The sequence below is a fragment of the Pristis pectinata genome, chromosome 5 (genome assembly GCF_009764475.1).
Source record: "Pristis pectinata isolate sPriPec2 chromosome 5, sPriPec2.1.pri, whole genome shotgun sequence".
NCBI classification, from domain to species: Eukaryota; Metazoa; Chordata; class Chondrichthyes; order Rhinopristiformes; family Pristidae; genus Pristis; species Pristis pectinata.
This window is the reverse complement of record NC_067409.1, coordinates 19,597,122-19,616,084: the sequence shown is the minus strand read 5'-3', so window position 1 is coordinate 19,616,084 and position 18,963 is coordinate 19,597,122. Positions and strand designations below refer to the sequence as shown.

General features: G+C 39.3%; 1 protein-coding gene across 3 annotated transcripts in view; it reads right to left on the bottom strand.

The window, feature by feature from the left end:
- The window catches only part of LOC127570908 (uncharacterized), a 105,355-nt gene that overhangs the window by 34,953 nt on the left and 51,439 nt on the right, over positions 1-18,963 (bottom strand). For 2 of the 3 annotated variants that reach the window (XM_052016830.1, XM_052016831.1), the window contains 2 exons: positions 11,365-11,436; positions 2,351-2,422 (listed from right to left, as the gene is read on the bottom strand). The exons of the other annotated variant lie outside the window; for it this stretch is intronic. In XM_052016830.1, the coding sequence (XP_051872790.1) occupies positions 2,351-2,422; positions 11,365-11,436 (144 nt within the window). The remainder of the gene's footprint in view (positions 1-2,350; positions 2,423-11,364; positions 11,437-18,963) is intronic. 3 annotated transcript variants of the gene reach the window in all.

The following is an 18,963-nucleotide window of genomic DNA, read 5'->3' as shown; positions in this document are numbered from 1 at the left end:
GGTAATGTTGATCCTTCGCTTAAATTTGAAGATATTTGGAGTCCATTTATTCAATATTTTCACACGATATAGATCCCCTTTCAATAACTTTCCAACTTAGAGGAATGGAGTTGATGACATAATATTGCTCTGTTTCTACTGAGAAATTTCAGTCCAGTCTTTTTTTTCTTTTTTTTGAAATGTTTCTGTTTAGTTTGGTTTGATATATTGTTTATAATTTTTCTTATTGATTTGGGGATTTTTTTCTTCCTTTTCTTTTATATATATAATAAATCTTTTTATTTCCTCTCTTTTATATTATATTCATTTACTAAGAGATTGTGGGATCTACAGATTTTTTTTTATATTTTATTGTTTCTTATGATTATCTATGCCATGATTGTTCTCCTGATCTCTTTGTATTACATGTACAAACATTGATGTTATATATTAATCTGCATTAATTTGAAAACTAATAAAAAGATTGAAAAAGAAAAAAAAATTCACCTCCAGACATTTTTGATCTCAGAACTCCCTCTTCATTTCCGGAAAAGTTTACATTTTAATAATAAAAGTATCCCACTATAAAATATCACAGGTAAATTAATAAAACCTCAATAAAGTATCAGTAGAAAAAGATTTCAATAAACATTGAGGCACAGAAATAGAAGTGGTAATGGGCCACTACACTGTGAGGAAGGCGATATCAGCAGATAGGCATATGTCACACGGGGGAACATTTTGCAGATCTGAATTTACTTATTCATTTTGTTTGGGACAAAATATTTATGTCCTAATTAAAAAAGCTTTTTTTTAGTAGTAAAATGTTTCCCTAATTTTCCATAAAGCACTGAGTCACATTACATGTGTGCCAGCATGTTGCCTTCTATGTGAGCCTAGACAATGAAATATTACAACTTGCAGATGTCATGAAAATTGGCAGTGTTGTTGACAGTGAGGAGAATAGTCAGAGATCACAGGATAATGTTAATCAGTTGGTAAAACAGGCAGAATAACGCCAGAAAGAATTTAATTCTGGTAAGTGCAAGGTGATGGGAGGACTAATAAGAGTAAGACGTACACAATGAGTGTTAGGGCCTTAGGGAATATTGAATAGAGGGATATGTCCTAGAATTCCAGAAAGTGGCAGCACAGGTAGATAAGCTAATGAAGAAGGTCTATGGGATACTTGTCTACATTAGCCAAGGCACAGAATATAAGAGCAGGAAGGTTATGGTACAACTTTCTAAGACGTTGGTTAGGCCACAGCTGAAGTACAGTATACATTTTCGGTTGTCATACTATAAGAAAGGATTCCTTTGGAAAGTGTACAGAGGAGGTTCACCAGGAGGTTGCTTGCGATGGAGTGTCTCAGTTACGAGGAGAACCAGATAGACTGGGGTACTTACCTTGCAGCAAGCTGAGCGAGTGGGGACCTAATAGAGGGATACAGAATAATAGAGGGATACACATTAATAGAGGGATACAGAGGGCATAGATGGAGTAGTTTGGAAGAAACGTCACCATAGCAGAAGTACAGTATCTAAAACTATAAAGCATAGGTACAGGGTAAGGAGTAAGAGGTTTGGGGTGGGTGAGCTCTTTGATCATGTTGGCTGCCTTACCGAGGCAGCGAGAAGTGTAGACACAGTCCATGGAGGGGAGGCTGGTTTCCGTGATGTGCTGAGCTGTGTCCACAACTCTCTGCAGTTTCTTGTGGTCCTGGGCAGAGCAGTTGCCATACCAAGCCGTGATGCATCCAGATAGGATGCTTTCTGTGGTGCATCAATAAAAATTGGTCAAGGTCAAAGGGGACGTGCCAAACATCCTTAGCCTCTTGAGGAACTAGAGGTGCTGTTTGGATTAGTACAGATAGGTACTTGATAGTTGGTATAAATCTAGTGGGCTGAAGGGCCTGTGCTGTATGACACCATGGCTTCATGATTGTGATTCTATGTAATCCATCCAACCCTCACAATAGCTTTCCACATCAGCCACCAGCAGTCATTACTTAATGATCAACAGCAGGAATTTTGATTAAATTCATTTTTCCAAGTTTCAAAATGCTGAGATGAGATTTATCTTCAATTTGATCAGCTAATTCAACCCAGGCCTTTCTGCATTATATGGCTCAATACAGACATCACATGCAATGCATTTATCTCCTAAACCACAGAATTACCAAGTTCAAATTTAAATTTGAAACCATTTAAATATTAAAAACTACAACTTAATACCTATAAAAAGTTAACATGAAAGCACAAAATTGTAAAGAAGAAATTGTTTAAAAGTAATTCACATACATATTTAGAGAATTTTTTAATTAACATTTAATCATGAATTTTAGTAATAATAACTGAAACATACTTACAAGTAGATTACTGAATTCAAATGATCAAAAGCTCCTTCACCTATTAAGCTTAAATAGTTATCACTTATATTCCTGAAAGAGAACACAAACAGTTAAATGTTTCCAAAAACAAAAATTATGGTGTGAATTTCTCCATATTCAAGCCTTATACAATTGTTTTATTTACAACTACATTTATGTAGAAATAATCTATTAGAAGTATGGATTTCATGTAGCGATGATATTATTCAAAACAACCTCTGTTCATTTTACTTGTCTTTAAGTCTTGGTTTCTTGCATTTATCACTTGTAAAAGTAGAGGAATATTCCAAATAGACTCTTCTAATTTTCAATAAAGGTTTAAGGGGAAAAAATACATTATGGAAGAACAGAGTGAACTAAGATGAGTGGAACTTGAGGAGTGTATCCAAAAATTCCAGCAGCAAGGGAAGCCATATTGTAAACTTTGAAGCTGTGGGGAGGATAATGCCAGCATACCAGAGGAATGGAGAGATGTCCAGTGTGAACGGAAAGAGAAGGTGGAAGAAGAAGTAGGTGCCAAAATTAACACGTTGGGATATATATGTGAGCTGGCTGGAAGATGAGAAGACTTGGGATGGGAGTCCATTTCATCCATCATCCCAGTGCTCATTGATTTACATTGGATCCCCATATGTCATTTGAAACTTCTCATTCTTCTTTATAAATCCCTCCATGAACTTGGACTCCTCAACCTTTGTAACCTCTGGAAACCCTGGGAACTCTGCATTCCCTCAAAGCAGGTGTGTTACACCCCCCACAACCCCACTTCCTTTCTTATAACAATGGGAACACATTGTTGACTAACTTTACAACAAAAGGGATAGAGTATAAAAACTGAGAAGTTCATACAGCTATATGACATCAAAATTGGTGGTACAGTGGACAGTGAAGGTTGTCTAAGGTTACAACAGGATCTAGATCAACTGGAAAAGTTCGCAAGGGAAATAGCTGGTGGAATTTAACTCAGACAAGTGTGAAGTGATGCTTTTTTGCAAGTTAAACCAGGCCAGAGCATACACCATGAATGGCAGAGCCCTGGGGAATAATACTGAACAGTAAGACCTTGGGGGTACAAGTAACTGAAAGTGGCCACACAGGTAGACAGAATGGTGAAGAAGGTCTATGGTACACTTGCCTTCATCAGCCAAGGCATCTGGCATCAGAGATGGATGTCATGTTACAGTTGTACAAATCATTGGTTAAGCCACACTTGGAGTATTATGTGAAGTTCTGGTCGCTATGCTATAGGGAGATTGTGATTAAGCCTGGGAGGGTGCTGAAAAGATTCACAGGAACGTTGCCTGGACTGGAGGGCTTGAGTTATAAGCAGAGATTGAATAGGCTGAGAATGTTTTCCCTAGAGCAAGGGATGCTAAGGGATGACCTTATAGAGGTTTATAATATTATGACGGGTGCAGGTAGGACAGATAGTCACAGTCTTTTTCCAAGAGTAAGGGATTCACAAAAGGCTAGTCTAGAGATTCAGCATGTAATTAATAAGCTTAAGAGAATGTCATTTATTACAAGGGGAATTAAATATAAATGTAGAGAAGTTACATATTAATTTATATAGGTTATTGGTGAGACCACATCTGGAACACCATATAAATGTTCCTTACTTAAGGATATTAAATCGAATCTTTCAATTCAGAGCAGCTTTATATCCAGAATAGGTGGGCTATCTTCTATGGGTGAACAGACTAGGCTCGGTTTCTGCTAAAGTGTAGAAGGTTGAAATGGAACTTGACTGAAACATTTAAATTCCTGAGGAGTCTTAACAGGGTGAATGTGGAGAGGATGTTGCCTCTTTGTGGGATAATCATGAACAAGTCACTGATTAAAAATAAGGGGATGCCTATTTCAGACAGAGCTAAGCTGAACTTTTTTCTCTCAGAGGGATGTGAGTCTTTGGAGTGTTTGGAACTCTTTTCCCCAAAGGTCAGCAGAAGCAAAGTCTTTGAATATTTTTAAGGCAGGGGTAGATAGATTCTTCATAAGGGGTTAACTCTATTGTCTAACAGCTCCAGGGACCCAGGGTTGTCCCTGACCTTGTGTGCTGTCTGTCTGGAGTTTGCACATTTGCCCCGTGGCTGTATAGTTTCCTCCAGATGTCTGATTTCCTTCCACATCCCAAATCCCAAAGACATGCTAGTATGTTAATTAACACTGTAATTTTTCCCATTAATATTGGTAAATGGCAAAATACTCAAAGGGGAGTTGATGGGCACGTGAAATAAAAATGTTGCAGTGATAGAGGGAAATGAGAAATGGGACTGATGGGATTGCTCTGCTGGGGGCTAGCATGGATCCAATGGTCTGAGTAGCCACCTTCTATGTTATAACAAATAAGAGATAGATTCTTGATTGGCAAGAGGGTGAAAGGTTAATAGGGTAGGCAGGAGTGCAGAGTTGAGGTCAGTCATGATCCTATTAAATGGTGGAGAAGGCTCATGGGACTCAGTGGCCTACTTCTGCTCCTAATTCACATGTTCATACATGGTGCTTGTGAGTCTCAAATGTCTGGCAATTATGGGTAATGTAACAAAATAAACAACTATGATGACATAGTTAATACTGGAGGAACTCAGCAGGTCAGGCAGCATCTATGGAGAGAAATAAACAGTTGACGTTTCCAGTTGAGACCCTTCATCAGGACTGCTGGGTGAGCACACGGTCGAAGAGCCAGAGAGCAGCAGAGATCACCGCGAAGGAGCAGTGAGAGAGGGCCTCACAAAACTCCCTTCGAAGAGAGGAGGAAAACTTCTTCAGGGTAGGCATACCTCAAAGAGACTTCACAGGGGAGCAGCAAAACAGACACACAAGAGATTCTGCAGATGCTGGAATCTGGAGAGACAGGTTCTCGACCTGAAACATCTCTCCATAGATGCTGCCTGACCTGCTGAGTTCCTCCAGCATTTTGTGTGTTTTGCTCCAGATTCCAGCATCTACAGAATTTCTTGAGTCTCCACGATGACATAGTTGTTTATTTTGTTGCATTGCCCATAAATGCCTCATGATCTGGAGCTGGTAATTGTCGGTAATTGTAAAGGATTCCACAGTATTTATAATCAAGGTTTAATGAGCACAAATTTGATGAAATAATGAAAAACTTAAATATAGAAGAATGCTAAAATTTAAATGTCTATGTACTTTCCTGCTGGTTATGTCAGATGTGTGTTCAATACAGTGTCCAGATTATATTTCCCTTCAAATGATTGAATCATTTATTGTTTCTTCACTTCCATGATTCTTCAGTCTCCCGGTTTGTCTATATCTTTTCCAATCTTGTTTTAAGAACATAAGACAGAGCTAAAGTAGTTCATCTGGCCCTATTAGCCTGCTTCCACCATTCATTAAGATCATGGATGATCTTCTGTCTCAGAGCCATTTTCCAGCACTATCCCCATATCCCTGGATTCCCTTAATTTCCAGAAATCGATCCTGAAACAATACAATGACTCAACCTCTGCAACCCTCTGGAATAGAGAATTTTAAAGGTTCCGAATCCTCCGATTGAAGAAATTTCTCTTCATTTCAGTCCTAAATGATAAAACTGTACCCCAGTCCTAGAAACATCAGGCAGGGAAAACATCCTTCCCACACTGAGCATCTCAGCTCTTTAAGATTTTAGATGATATCTCTCATTTTGCTGAACTCTACGGAATACAGCCCCAATCTATTTAAACTCTCATGCAGCAAACTCATCATCCCTGGAACCAGTCAAGTGAATCTTCAATGGTATGTCACATTGCAGCTGTACAAAATGTTGGTTAGACTGCACTTAGAATATTGGGTATGGTTCTGGTCAACATACTGCAGGAAGGATGTTGTACAATAGAGAGGGCGCAAAATAGATTCACCAACTTGTTGCCCGGAATGGAGGGCTGTAGTTTGAAGAAGAGATTGCATAGGCTGGGTTTATTCTCACTGGAACACAGGAGGCCGAAGAGTGCTGTACATTTCTATGATTTTATACACTGTACACCCTTTCTCAGGTATGAAGACCAAAATTGCCCATAATACACCCGGTGCAGTTTCACAAAACCATGCCCTGAAGATAGTTATACTCCAAGGTTTGCTGCCTATTAACCATTGCCTATTTCTGAGATTCCCTTTATAAACACCCAGCTGCACTAGGTGAGTCACTGACTACAGTACTTTATTTGAATTGAAATGTTTCCCATAGTAACAAGATCCCCAATCACAGTTAGAATGGCAACCCAGTTTTCACTTCTAAGAGCAACTCTCAAAATGCTAACTTCTCGTTTCCCTTCATAGACACTGACATATTCAACGCTCTTGTTTTTATGTTCTCATATTTCCTTATGAGATACGAGGAGGCCATTCTGCCCATGCTGGCTCTCAAAGAAATCCCATCCCTCCACCTGTTTTCCAGATAACTATTCTCTTCCAATTGCAGTAAAACCACACTACCACACGGGGGGGTTTAAGCTAGATTGGCGGGGGGGGAGGGGGGGGGGGGTGGTGGTGGGATTGCAGGGAGAGTGGGATCCTAAGCAGCAAAGCAGCAGAGAGGCAAATGAGAGGCTAGAAAGTAATACAGAAGTCAGGAAAGTTTCCTCATGCAATATATAGAGGACCATACTAGGGAAAGGACAAGGCTCAACCTACTCTTGGGTAATAGGGCAGGGCAAGTGACTAAGGTGACAGTGGATGAGCACTTTGGGACCAGTGATCATAGTTCTAGTAGTTTTAAAATAGGTATGGAAAGGGACAGAACTGGCCCATAGGTTGAAGTTCTAAACTGGGGCAAGGCGAATGTTGACAGTATTAGACAGGAGCTTGCAAAGGTTGATTGGAGTTGGTTGTTTTGGGCAAAGGGACCACAGGCAAGTGGTAGCTTCTAAAAGTGAGATAGCAAGAATTCAAAGTCTACACATTCCTGTAAGAGTGAAGGGCAAGGCCGGCAGGAATAGGGAGCCCTGGATGACAAGTGATATTGAGGCCCTGGCCAGGAAAAAGAAAGAGGCATGGGTCAGGTACAGGCAGTGGGGATCAAGTGAATACCTGGAGGAGTACAGGGGATGCAGGAGTACACTCAAGAAGGAAATCAAGTGGGCAAAAAGTGGGAAGAGAAGATTAAGGAGAATCCAAAGAGAGTTTATAAATATACTAAAGGAAAAAGAGTAACTAGGGAGAGAGTAGAGCCGCTCAATGTGTGGAGCTACAGGAGATGGGCAAGGTCCTCAATGAATATTTCTCCTCTGTTTTAACTGTGGAGAAAGACATGAAGACTTGGAAACTGGGGAAAGTTAGTGGGGATGTCTTCAGGATAGTGCTGGACATCTTAAATGTAAGAAGGTAGACAAATCTCCGGGGCCTGACCAAGTATATCCAAGAATACTGTGGGAGCCTAGAGAAGAAATTGCAGAAGCCCTGGCAAATATATTTGCATCATCATCATCCATGGATGAGGTGCCAAAAGACTGAAGGGTAGCGAATGTTGTACCTTTATCTAAGAAGGGCTGCCTGGGAACTACAGACCAGTAAGCCCAACATCTGTGGTAGGTATGTTACTGGAGAAGATTCTGGAGGGACAAGATATACATGCATATGAAAAGACAGGCATTGATTAGGGGTAGTCAGCACAGCTTTGTGCGTGGGAAATCATGATTGAGTTTTTTGACGGAGTGACCAAGAAGGTCAATGAGGGCAGGGCAGTTGATGTGGTTTATATGGACCAATAAGGCTTTTGATAAAGTTCCAAGGCTGCTCTGGAAGGTTAGATCACATGGAATCCAGTGAGAGCTGGCTAATTGGACACACAATTAGCTTGATGGTAGGAAGCAGAAGGTGATGATGGAAGGTTGCTTCTCGAACTGGGGGCCCAAGACTAGTGGTGTGCCTCAAGGGTTGGTTCTGGGCCCATTGTTGTTTGTCATCTACATCAATGATTTGGATGAGAATGTACAAGGCATGGTTAGTAAGTTTGCAGATGACACTAAAATAGGTGGTGTCATAGACAGTAAAAAAGATTATCAAGAATTAAAGTGGGATTTTGATCAACTGGGTAAGTGGACTGAAGAATGGCTAATGGAGTTTAATTTAGATAAGTGCGCGGTGTTGCATTTTGGAAAGTCAAATCAAGGTAGGACTTTCACATTAAAAGGTTTGGCCCTGGGGAGTGATGTAGAACAGAGAGTCCTTGGACTACAAGTACATGGTTCCCTGAAAGTGGCATCACATGTAGACAGGGTGATGAAGAAGGCTTTTGGCATGCTGGCCTTCATTGGTCAAGGCATGAGTATAGAGGTTGCGAGGTTATGTTACACTTGTACCGGACGCTAGTGAGGCCACACTTGGAGTATTTTGTTCAATTTTGGTCACCGTGCAATAGGAAAGATGTTATTAAACTGGCAGTAAAGGTTTACAAGGATGTTGCCAGGACTTGAGGGACTGTGTTATTGGGAGAGGTTGGACAGGCTAGGACTTTTTTCTTTGGAACGTAGGGTACTGAGTGGTGATCTTATAGAGGTGTATAAAATCATGAGGGGCATAGATAGGGTGAATGCACTCAGTCTTTTTCTCACGGTTGCGGAATCAAGAACTAGAGGGTGTACGTTTAAGGTGAGGGAGAGAGATTTAATAGGAACTTGAGGAGCAACTTGTTTTACACAGAGGGTGGTATATACATGCAATGAGCTACCAGAGGAAGTGGTTGAGGCAGGTACAATAACAACTTTTAAGAGACGGACAGTTATATGGATGGAAAAGGTTTAGAAGGATCTGGGTCAAGCGCGGGCAAATGGGACTAGCTTGGATGGATGTTTGGTCGGCTTGGACCAGTTGGGCCGAAAGGCCTGTTTTCCTGCAGTATGACTCTATGACTTTATGATCTACCTGCACTAGTGCAACTTACAGTAGCCAATTAACCTACCTTTCAACCTGTGCATCTGTGGGATGTGGAGAAAACAAAGTACTGAGGAGAAAGCCAGGCAGCCACAGGGAGAACAAACACCAAACACACACACACACACACACACAAACACTGAAGGTAAGACTCTAGCCCAGGTCATTGGAGCAGTGACACAGCTGCACTATCTGCAGCATTGCTGTACGATCCACATTGACACACCATGTACTTCCATAACCTTCTGCTACTGTTCAAGATTTCAGTATCTTCAATCTCTTCTTCACAAGGTTACTGGATCTAATTTAGATGACAGGTGGATTGTACTGAACCCTTATGAAAAGAACTAGGGCACTTCTGAATGACAATTAAAAAAGTAACAGAGAGATCCCGTATGCAGTGTTAAGTAATGGCAGTTTATTAACTGTAATCCCTGGCTATTGATCTGTGATTCTCTGAGACTAAGATGTTGGGTCACAAGCAATCCAGGTCCAAAACCTAAAATAATTCTCGAAACGTTAAATATCACAATATTTCTCCTGTGCTCTTGTGCCAAAGTTAGCAATCCAGCAAGCGCTTGCTTGTTGCAAAGAAGAATTGCGGTTATACATGAACAATATCTAATTATGTAATGCTTTGCAGAAATCAAACAGTTGATAGATTATTCAATTATACGTTTCTGACCACACGCATTCAAGAAATGTGGTATGGACTCTGATCCAAGTTTTGTGTTATAAGCAGGTTTAATTAAGCAGTACATATTGTTATTTTTGCAGCTGAGAAAAGAGCCTTAAAACCTGTATCAATGATCGAAAAATCTGCATTGCTCTTTGTTGCCTAAGCTGTAAATTTCATTAAAGTTGATTTGTCATCCACATCCTATATTGCATCCTAGAAGCGTTTGTCCTTTCACTTGTATGGATGATCACAAGAGGCGGTTGAGGATTTGTTTCCAGCAAAGTAAACAGAATTTCTGTTTGACCTTTGTAAAACACAACGTCTGCATATATTTTCTATACGAAGTCACAATTTCGGTTTAAAACAGCAATGGCTTGATCAAGGGCTGACTTTGCTGCAAAGCACATGAGATTGGAGAGATGAAGCTTAAATTTGCAAGAATTATAACACGTTTTACTCTTGGATCTCTTGTGACCCAACATCTCAGTCTGCAGTCAGGGATCAGGGTTTCTCACCACTACTCAATATTGTATAGGGGATCTCTCGATCTCTCACTAGTTCCTTATTTAACGTTTCCAGGCTAATTGTTTCATTGTCAGTTTGAAGTGCCCCAGTTGCTTCCATGTTGAGCCAGTAGAATCTGCCAGTTACTTGAAACTCTAAGTAACCTGATGAAGAAAAAAATCTGCCAATGCTGAAATCTAAAACTGAAACAGAAAAATGTGGGAATAGAATGACTCAGTCAAAGGGAAAACAGAAGTTAGCATTTTGAGGTGCCCTCGCAAGTGAAAACTGAAAAATATGACTGAATAGATACAGAAGAACGGGGCAGTGAAGAAAGGAATAAAAACACAATCGTTGAGAATTTACTCTTTTTTCAGCTTTCAAGTATTTGTTTTCTCTCACATGCCATTAATAAGATATTTTTTGGTTTAATAAACTCTTAATTGAATCACCTCCAAAATGTCAAATGTATTTTGCATTATTGAAGATAAGGTTAAACACAACATTGTGGTTTTGTTTATTTGCCAAGAGTTACAAAAAACATCTCTTCAAAAACTCAAATCCACTGTTCAAGATTGTTATTAGTTATCAAATGTAACTACTTTAGTGCATTGCTCCACTGATACTAGTTAAGAATCAGCAATACCCATGCAGTATTTGTTTAAAACAAGTAATTCAGTGAAACAACAAGGAAAAAATAGAAGTAAACAAATATCATTCTACAAATAAAGTTATAAATGCATACTGTGATACTGAGTGTTTAAATAAGATTCAGTGATAATCACAATTTTAAGGTCATGCTACTGAGCACAATATTTGGTTTAACAATAACATTAAGTTTTTAACAATTCCAACATAAAACTAGTGGAGAAATAGAACACAGAACATTACAGCACAGTACAGGCCCTTCGGCCCACAATGTTGTGTCGACAATACTTACAAGAAATGTAAGCTTGATAGCTGTGAAAAGGCACCAGGACCCAAAACCAGTATGTTATTATTGCTTAGATCCCTGGTAAAAATCATAAACACAATATGTCATTTGGCAACAAAATATTCATTAAAACATCTTTCTTGGCTGCATAATGAAAATAAAGTCATGTGCCCAAATGACTCAATGTCAATGTAATAAGTGGCAAACATTAGCTTGGCAATGTATGAAATACTGATCTTTCTCATTGTATGCCTGCCCATAAATATGTTTCATTGCTATGTAAAAATAATGACAGCAGTAATATTTTATGCTTTATTATTACTTTTCCATAGCAATTTCTAAATTCCAATCAGCAAATGTCAGTTAAGAAAACACACATTTCAAGGCTTAAAAGTTTCCATTTCTTTCCCACATATGCTGGATGGAATAGGTCACCAACCCAGAGATTCCAGAGAGAGCGAGTGTCAGCCAGCTTACATGCAATATCAAGCCCACAATATTTGAGTGGATTGGCACATTCATCATATCGATGACAGACACTCTGTACAGTGAAATGGCCACCAGTCGTGACCTGTTAGACATCCATATCTCCATTACAAGAAAAGCTGTAAATGAGACATGAAAATGGCAGACAGAGGCACAAACAAATGAGGGATCAGAACTCCTTGAGGCTGACTGTTCAGGACATCAAATGAAACAAGAAGAAATGAGAAGAAAACCAGAGAAAACAGAGGCCAGCAAGCCCTGCACCTTCTTAGCCCGCTGCTTTTGCCTGCAGCAACTGCAGCTGAGATGGCCACACTACAGTGAGGTTCCTAACCCAACCAGGTGCTGTTCAAAGATGACCACTTGATCACATTTGATCAAGCATTCCTCATTCTATGGAACTAGAGACAATACATTCTACAGAGGCAGGAATTTCAGATATAAAGCACCACTTTATGCTAAATTTGTAAGTTATGAGATTGTCTTCTAAAAATAAAGCCAGATTAGTGCAGGCTTTCTGGATAATAAAGTGTTCTACTACCTTTATTGGCGTAGCATTAATCAAAAAATTGCCAATGCATTCTGCACTCTTTATTTTCATGGGTTTTATTTTGTCAATTTTCTGCCCTTTGCTCTTAAAGGGCACTGGCACTTGCTGGAATCTGATTTCAGAGGTACTCGTTCTTAAATGTATGAACATAATAGCTAGTGATGGCATGCTGACTGGCTGCAGGGCTAACAGAGGTGAGTCTGGCCTTATCCTGATCCAAAATATATAAATGAACACTTTCCAGTATATTTCATGGGCTAACCATAAGAAGCAGGTCAATAATCCCATTCAAATTTAAGGACACTGAGATCAGTAAGTTCAGTATAGACTAATTGGTATCCAAATGATGTGCATGGATCACATTCTACATTTTTGGCGAAGAACAAATTTCAGTTTCATGACAAGAGTCTATTCTTTGAAAACATAGCTCAGTATTTTTTAAGATTGCACAAGGAAACCATTATAGCTCTATGCTACTTGTATTGAAAAGAGTTCAAGTTGCTTGACAGCCAAGTGCAACATAAGGCATTAGTATTTCAGGTTATAGAGGAGAAAATCAGTTGGGGTTCTCAACCATGTCACAGCTTAGTGATTATTAATGAGAATTTATCAGAGTTTTGATAGAGTAAATAAAAAGAAACTACTTTCACCAGTGGGTTGCTCACCTGTGTACAGATAATTATCAAGAGAACAAGAAAGGAACTGCAAATAAATATTTTTACCCAATAAATTGTTGTGATCTGCCTGAAAGTGTGGAGGAAGGTGACTCAAATATAACTCAAAAGAGATATGACGGACTAAATGATCACCTTCTGTGCAGTTTCAATCTATGATTCTATTATAATTAGTAAAATGTGTCGCAATTTTATTCTCAGGAGAATAGGTGAGTGTATAAATTTCTTTGGAGGTCAGTTAGCTTTGCAGTAACGTGTCTGGCAATGGACAGCTGGCATCAAATCAGACTCAGTAATCCAAAACCTGAGTCAAACTATTGTTACGGACTCAGTGAAAGTCCCTTTAAGATAGAGAGTGTGTGTGTATGTGTGTGTGGGGTGTGCTTACGTCAATAGAAGATAAAGGACGTAATGACGTGGTTGAAGAAGGCAGAAGAAGAAGAAGGAGGAGAGAGAGAGAGAAGGGAGAGAGACACCAGCCTGCTTGTTTTCTCTATCGATGGATGAGAAACAATAACTGTGTTTGCCACTGAAATCCATGTATGGAAGTTGGAAGTAATCCGGTGGAGTTCACTTTGTTGCTGACCTGTAGAAGGAAACAGGTATTTGTGTGTGGACGACCACGATTCGGATGCTTTTCGGGGTGAGGAAGTCACTACCGAGTAAACACTGAAGTGTCGTTTGGGGTTCCATCGTGGAATATTTGGATTTCGTATTTACTCTCCCTATGTTCTCTATATCTACGTCTTATCTTCTGACAACGGTGGTTGTTGAAGAAGCCCTTGCTCATGTTTCACCTTATGGCTTGCGGAACTGAACTTTAAGAACCATTCCGGAACTGGGAGTTTTGGACTTTGCCACACACACACACGAAGAGTTTAGTTTTGGGGTTAACGTTCAAGGTTTAACATTTTTGAATTCTAACATACTAACATTTTTACTTTTATTTTACGTATTATCATAAGTAGTGATTAATAAAATAGTTTTTAACACTAAATCATGCTCAGTGTGTTTCTTTTGTTGCTGGTTTGTGACACTATAAACCAATAATGACTGATCAATGATCTAAGCTGATTGATGGATCCTGGGGAGGAATCATCATTATTAGTGAGCCAAAATCTTTCCAAAATGCCTCCAAACAATCTTGCAAATAATGCCCTAACAGGCATAAAGTTCTCCTCGCAAAGCTTTCTGCAAAAACATCACACTCATTAAAATTCAGCATTACCCTAATGAATATTTGGCTTTTGGCAAACTGCATGCAAGTTTTATCAACTAAATGACTTTTGTCCATATAAAAATAGCATTTATTCCTCATGAAATAAATAGAAACTTTCGAGATGGATTTCGATAGTGATTCTTCCCACTTGTCCACTTGTGCACGAGGTGAACCCAGAAATGGCATAAATAACATTAGACCATAAGACCATAAGATATAGGAGCAGAATTAGGCCATTTGGCCCATTGAGTCTGCTCCACCATTCAATCATGGCTGATATTTTTTCAACACCATTCTCCTGATCCTGATATTTATCCTTGGAATTTGTGTTTTTTCCACTTCAGTTATAGCAGGCATATGTGAGGACGCCTGCAGAAATTCACATTTTACTGTGCCTGCTCAGTAGTTTGGTTTGGTGACTCACTAGTACATGAGTTGATGAATTTCCACATGATGAGCATCCATTTTGTGTAAAAACAAAAAATGATTTTTTTCATCATGTTTGATAAGTAAAAGGTTACTAAATTCTATGGTCTTTTTCCATGTTTTCCATGTTAGTAATGTTAATATTATTGCATGCCTATTGAACAGCTACTAAAAATATATATATTTGTGTATATTACATTTTTGTACTCATCATGACTACAATTTGACTTCTTTAAGTGTCACCCAAAGGATCTCATCATCTTAGCAGAATCAGCAGATAATGAATGAAAACACCTTCTGGACGAGCACATGATTGTGAACTCTGAATCAAGGTTAAAGGGTTTAACGCAAATGTATTTTTGGTATAAGGGAAGAAATTAAACAGTTGGAAGTGTCTTCATGACCTGGCTCCATCTGCCCTTTTCTACTACTTGTCTGCTTCTACCTATCACCCACCTATCTGCGTCTCCCAACTCCACCTCTCCCCCTCACCCACTTGGCTCCTTCTGCCCATCATCCTTAACCCCTCCTCAGTGTACCAATCACCTCCCAGCCCCAGTCTCACCCCTCCCCTTCTCCTCTCTTCTTTATATCAGCTATCTTCCCTCTCCACTGTCAGTCCTGATGCAGGACTGAAACAATGATAATTCCTCCTCCTCCCCCCCCCCCCCCCCCCCGCAACACAAATGCTGCTTGACCTGCTGAGTTCCTCCAGCAGTTTGTTTATTACTCCAGATTCCAACATTTCCAGTCTCTTGCGACTCCATAGACCAAATAAGTGTTTTTATACCAAATGTATAGGAGGTATTATAACTGAATGAGCTTCAGGCAAAAATTGAACTTCGAAGATACAACATCTTAGATGTTACAGACATATAGCTGCAGGACAGTCTGAAATGGGAACTACATAAGGTCTGCAAGAAATATAGCTTATCTATTTGGCTTGATATTTCACTTCTAGACATCAACCCACTTCTGCCAAATATCTTAACAGGGCAGATCTTTTACTTAATAGCCAGCTCTTAAGCTGGGAAGACTGCCTGCTGAACCTGCACCAGTTCCCACTGAAATGATCAATAAGATTGCTGGGGAAATGGTAAGTATACTTTTTTATTTGATTTAATAGAGTCATAGAGTCATTGATAGATAGAGCATATGTCTCAAAACAGAGCTCAGGTTTCTTTTGATTCCTCTTGAGCGACCAAATCAGCAATGAAAGACTCAACTACACAAATAGTTTGATTAAGTAACTTTATTCAGCTATTGACTAAAAGAACAAAGAAATTAGCAACTCAAGTAATTTTGGTTAACTCTTAGCTACAGATCTAATTTACCTTTTGTAACTATAGCTACAAACCTAGTCTAACTGAAATAAAAGAACAAAGAATCAGATTTCTTTATTTGATTCTCCACTAATAAATCAAGCTCAAGGTTGCATGTAATTTATAGTGATAATTATCAGTAATTAACAATTAGCAGCACTGCTTGTGTAATCTTAACCACTCAGTCTTTAGCCACCGGGGAGCTCCAACACTTCGACGAGACATGAAGGGGTATCAAGGTCGCCAGGCACTGGTCGTGATCCAGCCCATGGAGAAGCTCTAAAACATCCCTTGTAAAGGCTTATTATTATACAATTCATGGTCTCCCTTATCTCCCCTACAAGTAAATAACAACTCCATAATAAGGCAAGACCACCAATACGCAATTTACTGGGAACCACCACATGATTTCCAATAAATCTCTCAGACAGGCCTACCTGTGTAACCAGAGCCTAAAATGAAACTTAAGTCAGCCATCTGGTTGACATATTCGGCCATTATATAGCTATTGCAACAGGGAAATCACTAATCCTGTTTCATCTTACCACAGCACAGAAACAGGCCTGTTAACCTGCTGAGACTATGCCAGCCATCAAGTACCCGTTCATTAATCCTGCCATAATCCATTTTATTCTCCCCACATTCCTATCACTCCCCCCCAGATTCTGCACATTAAGGGGAACTCTACATTTTATTAAAGGGTTTAAAGCAAATATAAATTCTTGATATAAGTGACAGATAATGAACCTTGTGCCTGGCCTCAACAACTGTCAAAGTCATTCTGGGAGTATTGCTGGAGGAAAAGCCTAAGAGATGCCAGACTTCACCCATCACCTGGAAAAACTGTGCCCAGAACTTGCAGTTACAGCATGGCCCAAAGGCAATAAACTGGCAAGTCCCGGCAGCTTACCAGTCAGAAGAAGATTGGGCCCAATCTCTTTATTGTTATGATTCTGTTGATAGTTATTAACTTTATTGTTTTTCTGTACTTGTTCTTTTTCATCCTGCATATCCATGCTGATTTACACACCATTTCTTCGGCAGGCATTTTTACTGTATTAACATGAATGAAGAACACTATTCTTTCCAAATGCATTCATTCCCAAAATTTCAAACTGTGGCTTTCCAACTCATCAGACGAACGTAGTGTCTTCATGGAGGCAAATGCCCTCCATATCATGTAGGGAGGGCAGGAGAGGCGGTTATCTCTGACAGGGTAAAACCAGGGTAACAGGATTGAACCATGTTTATATTTTATCTCCATGATCACCCTAGTTTTTGCCCTATCAGAGACAGGACCCCTTCCACCCCCTCCATGCATCTTAACAAGCTTCTTTGGTTTCCTTCCCACTTCTGATGAAGGGTCCTCAACCTGAAACATTAATTCTGTTTCTCTTCCATCTGCTAAGTATTTTCAGCATTTTCTGTTTTTATTTTGTGGTATTTTTGATTTTCATTCCAGATTTTAGTCCAGTAAACCTTCTCTGAACTGCTTCCAATGCATTTACACCCTTCCTTAAATAAGACCGATACTGCACACAGTGCTTCAGACAGGGTCTCACCAACGCCCGATATAACTGAAACTTAACCTCCCTACTTCTGTTTTCAATAAACAATAAAATTCTATTAGCATTCTTAATTACTCTGTACCTGCATACTACACTTTTGAAAATCATGAACTATGACACCCAGATCCCTCTGCAATTTAGTTCTCTGCAATCTCTCATGATTTCAATAATATGGTTCTCTTTTATTTTTCCTGCCAAATTGGATAATTTCAAATTTTCCACATCAAACTCTAGTTGCCAGATCTTTGCCAACTCACATAAACTGTCATATTGGTTTATAGCCTCCTTATGTTCTCTTCACAATTTACTTTCCTACTTATCTTTGCAGCTTCAGCAAATGTAGCAACCATACCCTTGGTGCCTTCAAACTGTAAAAATGTTAAGGCCTGAGTACCAGTCCCCATGGTACACCACTCATTACATCTTGCCAACCAGAAAAATACTCATTTATGCCTACTCTCTGCTTTCTGTTAGCCTGCCAATCTTCTATCAGTGCCAATATGTTATTCCCTACACCATGAGCTTTTATTTTCCATCATAACCTTTGATGCGGCATTTTATCAAATACCTTCTGGAAATTTAAATACAGTACATCTACTGGTTTTCCTTTATGTTATTTCTTCAAAAAAACTCTAATAAATTGGTCAAACATGATTTCACTTTCACAAAATGTCATCTGATTACCTTGAGTTTTTCTAACTGCTTCGCTAAAATATCTTTCATGATAACATCTGTCATTGGAAAAGTAGCTAAGTTATCTGCTTGCAGATATGTGTTTTGCCTCCCTCCCTTTTTGAATAAAGGAGTTGCTTCTGTGCCTTACGTTTTCTGTGATTGCTATTTCTGTGATTTCTACACAGAGATGCAAGTCTCCGATACCTAAGGGTTTAAACAATGGGAATTCTGTTGATGTTACCTTTGTGAACTATATGGTGTCGGAAGTAGCTTTCCAACTGGATGAAAATATTTTGGAAGGTGGGAGAAAAATGTGGGAATGATGAATGTGTATTCAGGCAAGACGAATGTGACAACTGCTGTTCCCAGATCTCAATTTTCACCACATTTATTAATGATTTGAATGAAGGAAAAGGGTTTTGCATCCAGGTTTACTGATAACTAATATAGAGAACACTTGGTGCAACTAGGAGGTAACTTACGGAAAAGCTTTGACACATAGTCTAATTTGGATATATATCAGACTACTTTAGAACCATAGAACACTACAGCACAGAAAACAGGCCGTTCGGCCCTTCTAGTCTGTGCCAAAGCTATCCAAGAAGTGATACAAAAAGATTCTGCAGAATGTACAAATCCATTAAAGTTGGTAGAGAGATACAAAATGAAATCAATGAAGCTAGTG